A 6,253-nucleotide genomic window follows, 5' to 3' on the forward strand; every position below is an offset into this window, starting at 1 on the left:
TATATATATATATATATATATATATATATATATATATATATATATATATATATATATATATATATATATATATATATATATATATATATATATATATATATAGCATGTTTGTATTCATCTGAGGAAATCATCATCTGATAAGTTCATGCATGTTTTAACTTGGTGTAAGCTAGTTTAATAATGTTTCTCTCAAATCCACGAAGTTTCATCGGTCTTACGTTCACGTGGCAGGTGAAGTAGTCATTTAGGGATTTGCAACATAGATAGATTCCTCGTATGGATCAATTAATTCATGAAGCTTTGCTAGGCTTCAACTTCAAGCCACTTACCTTACTTATATGGTTCACTGTTCTTGATGACGAAAACCTGAAGCAATGCAAATTAAAGACAGTCAAAATATAAATAAATAAATTAAAGCATATAAGTCCGGATCGGACAATGTTCTATGAACCCATTTCTTATACTTGGCATCTTTAGCTTTTGTTTCCTTCACATGCAATCCATATATTTTTTTATTTCATAATAGTATAAATGTTACAAATTTTATATTGCAATAATGGAATTAAGCAACCCATGAGGGTGTGAAAGGGCAATGCATGTATTCTCTCTTTTCCTCCTTTTTTTTTTTTTTTCGCAAAAAAATTGTGTGAAATTGTCTCACATGAAATATACTATTTTTTTAAAATATATAATATCTGGTACACTCATCTATGTGAGACTAATATGAATTTTTGGTCCAAATTACATTCATAAAATTTAACTCTTATTTGAAAAAAAGTCCGATCCAAAACTTACCTGAAATCAAAACTTAAAGAACCAAAACTAGTTAATTTTAAAGTTGAGAAAAAAAATTGACAGTCACTATACGACTAACTAACTCTTTTATGCCAAAGACCTTGTGGTCAAGTGGCATCCGGTGTCCCGATTAATACTTGCCAACATTACTTATAAGCGAAAATGTAATTTTTTTTTAATGAAAAATGTAATACTTTTACATCAAAATGTAAAAGTATTACATTTTCCCTTATAAGGAACAAACATTTTATTCTTAATTAGTATTATATTTTTCAATATAATAAGTATTACATTTTCATATTGAGCCGACATGTCTCACGAATAGAGATTTATGAAACCGTCTCATACAAGTATGACCCTTCATCAAAATGTGTTACATTTACCTTTATAAGTGCAACATTACTTATAAGGGAAAAATGAAATATATTACTTTTACTGAAAAAAATAATACTTTTACATCAAAATATAAAAGTATTATATTCGTCCTAAAAATATTATGTTTTCTCTTATAAGTAACAAATATTTTATTTATGATTTAGTATTACATTTGCATATTGACCCGACCCATCTCATGGACAATGATTCGTGAGACAGTTTCACACCAGTGTGACCTTCTTCTCTTTTTTTTTTCTTTTTTTTTTTTCTGAAAATAAGTGTGACCCTTTTACTTGTGATAATTATATTCAAACTTTTTAAAATTTAAAAATTTAATACTAAACATTTGGGCTGCCGTTCCCTTAATATACCCAAAGCATTAAAATTTTAAAACATAGTATCAAAAGATGTACTCCGTATATCTTACGAAAATTATATTCAATTATAATACCAAAAAAGTTCAACATAACCCGACTTTACATATATACTGAGTTTGTTATTTATTGAAACAAAGAACCATTTAAAAAATTACACCATAACATCATTTAAAAAATATAATATATCAAAATAAATATAATTTTCACATAACATACAAATTTTGTATTAAATTGCCAAATTTAATGGGTGTTGCTATTTGTACCACCTTGGATGTAAATAATTTTGAAATTCTAAAAAGGTGACAAATTTCAATAATTTCATAGGTGGTGTAAATAGCAATTAGGGTGTAAATATGGCTATTTACACCACCGTAGTCAAATGTAATTTAATTACACAAAAAATTAAGTATTGGAATTAGAGTTTTAAAAAAAAGTATTGGAATTAGAAATATTATTTTAATAAATTTAAATTAAATAATTATTTAAAATTTTAAAAATAAAAACATTAAAAAATTTTGAAAAATAGCAATTAGGGTGTAAATATGGCTATTTACACCACCATGGTCAAATGTAAATTTATTTTTATTTTTAAAATGTTTTTTTTTAAATTTTTAAATAATTGTTCAATTTAAATTTATTAAAATAATATTTCTAATTTCAATACTTAAAAAAAAAAAATACTCTAATTCCAATAGCTAACCTTTTGTGTAATTAAATTTTTTAGTCAACATTGATATTTGTAGAATGAAACTATTGGTAATTTGGGCGGCAGAGAATACTAACTGACTCATATGATTCTATATATATGCATCTGTATGTATCACACAATCTATAAGGCATGGACAGGCTCGGTGCGAATTGGAATTTTCCTTTTTCACAGTGTCCTACGGTCCCTCCCACAGATTTAAAAAATAAAAATAGTGAAATAGTTGAATTTAATTTAAAAATTTTGGATATTATGACAAAAACAAGACCTTGACTTTTTCAACCAATAGACCCTACTAATGTTATGGAGTATTATCTTATTTTTTGTGATTTTAATATGTGTACGTAGGTAGCTTGGTTGCATGTGAACAAAATTTTGCTTACCATGTATACGTACCCAAAAGCTTGAGCCTCTCTCTCCCTATATATATCGTTCATTTCGGCTCTGTATTATTCAGCATCTGCCGTCCTTACAAACCCAGTATCTCTTTACTCTTGTTCTTAGTGAAAGTAAGCAACTTTGCATTGCATATTCTTCTTTGTTCGCATATCTGATCTACATCATATATGGCCAAGATTTACAGTGTTAGAATCTTTGTTTCTTGTTTCCAGGAGAAGAAAACTGAGCACAAATCTTCAAGCTGTCACTGTCAAGATGTGGATGTCACCATTCTTGGTTCTCTTCCATGATGCAAGGTACTACATAGTACATATATACCTTAATCTTGAATGTAGTATGGAGATTAAGGTTTAATTTTCTGAAACTCCTAGGAAGCTAAGATATATAGATCATCAAATGTGTTTTGCTGAACAGGAAAGTTTTCAAATGGGATGATTTGGGTGGGGAGATTCTGAGCATTGCATTCCCTGCTGCGCTTGCATTAGCAGCCGATCCTGTTGCATCCTTGATTGACACTGCATTCATCGGCCATTTAGGTATGTATATTGTCATGATCAGACGCTTACCACCGCACCAAAAGCAAAGTTTCTTATACTTGCTGGCAGCAATTTCGATGTCAGAATGCTAGACTAGGCTCTCTTAGTAGCTGTTTGGCCAGCAACACCTTACCACTACTCAAAAAAAACTATAGCTAGTAGTCCAGACATAACTTTTTTCTTTATACTTGTTTAGCAGTTAATGTGTCAAGCTTGAGTGACAGTATGCTGTAGTCGGCTATTAAAGCTGTCGTCCAGCGCATACCACTAAGCCAAAAAACTATAGCTAGTAGTTAAGACCCAATTTTATTTTCTTATACTTTGTGTAGCAGTTAGCACCACGTTTCAATGACAGGATGCTGGTTTTCTTTGATTACAGGTTCTGTGGAAATTGCTGCAGTGGGGGTTGCGGTTTCAATCATAAACCAGGCGAACAAGGTTACCATATTCCCTCTTGTCAACATTACTACATCCTTTGTTGCAGAGGAAAACAGTGAAATATCATCCAAATGTGATGATGGCTCCAAAGAGGTTATTTCTGCCAAGGTTTACAGTGAAGAGAAAGTTGCAGAGGAGGAGACTGCTAAAGATTCTGAGCTTGAAATGATGGAGAATGGTTCCTTCACAAGCAGTGAAACAAAGGGTTCTTCTGCTTTATCAGATCTTGAAGCAAGTAAGTCTGAAACTGTTAGTAATAGCAGCGAAAGCAACAGCAAAATTAAGCGTGGGAAGCTCCGAATCCCTTCTGCATCAACTGCTTTAATGATGGGATGCATTCTGGGCATTCTCCAGACTGTGTTCCTCACAGTTCTTGCAAAGCCTCTCTTGGGGTTGATGGGTGTCAAGGCTGTAAGTTCTCTGATATGCTCATATTCTAGCTAAGAACTGCATTCGATTGCCATTTGCAGAAACAATAATTCTCTTCTTGAAACATACAGGGATCTACCATGTTAAACCCTGCACTAAGGTATCTGACTCTGAGATCACTGGGATCCCCTGCAGTTCTTCTGTCACTGGCAATTCAAGGGATCTTTCGCGGTCTCAAGGATACTAAAACCCCCTTGTATGCCACAGGCAAGCAGTTAAAAACTTGCTGAAATGAAATTTCAAGAAAATTTGAGATTTGTTGCCAAACTCACACCAGTGTTTTGTCCAAACAGCTGCAGGGGATTTGGTGAATATAATATTGGATGCTGTCTTCATATTAGCTTGTCATTGGGGTGTGAGTGGAGCTGCCATTGCTCATGTTATCTCTCAGTAAGCCTTTTCTTATCAGACCTAACTTTTTATTCTGATGCATTGTCTCAACTCTTCAACTTGTTAATAAATATTCTACTCACCTTAACTCACAGGTATATTTTATTACTCATCCTGCTCTTCAAGTTGATCACAGAAGTTGAGTTGTTGCCACCAAGTTCTAAGCATTTACAGCTCAGTAAATTTCTCAAGAATGGTAAGCCACAATGACCCGATTTCGCCATTCTGACTGTTATTGAAGGGCCAAGTCCAGCACCTTGTCTGTCGAAATAAAATTTAAGCGTTTGATCCTAACAAGTGGTATCTGCAGGATTGTGGCTATTCGCGAGGGTGATAGCCGCCACATTCTGTGTCACTCTGGCGGCTTCTCTGGCTGCGAGGCTCGGTTCGACAGTCATGGCTGCATTTCAAGTCTGCTTGCAAGTGTGGCTCACATCTTCACTTCTTGCAGATGGGTTGGCCATTGCAGGACAGGTACCTAAGATGACAACATTAGTATAAGTGGATGATCATATTTGTTTTAGTTTTTTGTGTCAATAATGTTTCTGTTTTGCCCTGTCCAGGCAATTCTTGCCAGTGCATTTGCTGTTAAAGACTACAAGAAAGCTAAGGCTGTTGCTGCTAGAGTGCTCCAGGTATGCATCGAGCATATAATATATAAATAATAAATGTGCAGTCTATTCTGAGACGGACCAAATATGGGTATATGTGCAGATGGGGTTCGTGATGGGATATGGCCTGGCTGTGGTGGTCGGACTAGGTTTATACTTAGGGTCAGGGGTTTTCTCGAAGGACAAGAACGTTATTCGTCTGATAACCATAGGCGTCCCGGTATGTCAAACGACACAAACAATGTATGCTTGGTTTAATTTCATTAGGATTAAGACACTGACTGATAGTGTTGAAAACCCATCAGTTTGTTGCAGGCACACAGCCAATAAATTCAGTGGCATTTGTTCTTGATGGTGTCAACTTTGGGGCATCAGATTTCTTGTACTCTGCATATTCAATGGTGTTGGTGGCGGCTATGACTATTGGGGTTGAATTTCTGCTCTTGAAATCCAATGGCTTTGTTGGGATATGGATTGCCTTAGCCATATTCATGCTCCTGCGCACCATTGCAGGTTTATGGAGGTAATCTTGTTCACGTAATCACAATGTTACAAGTTCGACTCCAGTCAGAATTCTTGATTTGAGCCGATCAGTTATAGGCTGGTTTAATTATCTAGTCCTTTGTCAGCTAGTATCATAAAGCTGATGCACACCTTCGAATAGTGATTGCGAAATTTTGTTCGTTATCCGAAAAAAACTTAGCCCACTTAACTACTTAAGTTAACATTAACAATCAATTAATGTTTGTTTATGCATCAATTGCAGGCTGGCAACAGGAACAGGACCTTGGTGTTTCCTCAGGGCCTCAACCCAAACAATGATTTAATGTTCCTGCATCATTTTTTTAACACCACGTGCCAGAGTGATCAGGACCATTTTCTTCTTTATTTCAAACACTCTTTACTTTTACATGTAATTTTGAGTACGTGCTCTTATTATCTGGTAGTTTACATTAGTGTTATCAGATATATAAACACCAGTAACACTGTCTTGTATGTACCATACCCCTCTTTTTTGGTAGATTAGATGTCATAAGGTATACTATGTTTGGTAGATTACATGTTATTTGAAGTTTTGTTGTAATCTTTTTATTGTTTAATAATGCTTATTTAGTTTAATTTATGGATCATAATAAATCATTTTACTTATGCAAGGAATGACTCGAGAAAGCATAATGTCAGTAAAAATTTTGTCTA

General features: G+C 33.9%; 1 protein-coding gene across 1 annotated transcript; it reads left to right on the forward strand.

Moving 5' to 3' along the window:
• The first annotated feature begins 2,882 nt into the window (after positions 1 to 2,882).
• LOC116017349 (protein DETOXIFICATION 43-like) lies at positions 2,883 to 6,020 on the forward strand. Its single transcript, XM_031257911.1, has 11 exons — positions 2,883 to 2,948; positions 3,067 to 3,188; positions 3,568 to 4,037; positions 4,127 to 4,262; positions 4,349 to 4,445; positions 4,541 to 4,641; positions 4,756 to 4,919; positions 5,009 to 5,080; positions 5,160 to 5,276; positions 5,362 to 5,579; positions 5,823 to 6,020. The coding sequence occupies exons 1-11, from the start codon at positions 2,908 to 2,910 to the stop codon at positions 5,881 to 5,883; spliced, it is 1,599 nt and encodes a 532-aa protein (XP_031113771.1). The 5' UTR covers positions 2,883 to 2,907; the 3' UTR covers positions 5,884 to 6,020.
• Positions 6,021 to 6,253: the final 233 nt, after the last annotated feature.

The sequence above is a fragment of the Ipomoea triloba genome, chromosome 4 (assembly GCF_003576645.1).
Source record: "Ipomoea triloba cultivar NCNSP0323 chromosome 4, ASM357664v1".
Lineage (NCBI taxonomy): Eukaryota > Viridiplantae > Streptophyta > Magnoliopsida > Solanales > Convolvulaceae > Ipomoea > Ipomoea triloba.

What these genes read in the sequence shown, in the direction of transcription:
- LOC116017349 (XM_031257911.1), top strand. Translation starts at nt 2,908, where the DNA reads ATGTGGATGTCACCATTCTTGGTTCTCTTCCATGATGCAAG. An exon ending in CAGTAAATTTCTCAAGAATG is followed by an intron (nt 4,642 to 4,755) that starts GTAAGCCACAAT and finishes TGGTATCTGCAG; the next exon opens with GATTGTGGCTATTCGCGAGG. An exon ending in TGATAACCATAGGCGTCCCG is followed by an intron (nt 5,277 to 5,361) that starts GTATGTCAAACG and finishes AAAACCCATCAG; the next exon opens with TTTGTTGCAGGCACACAGCC.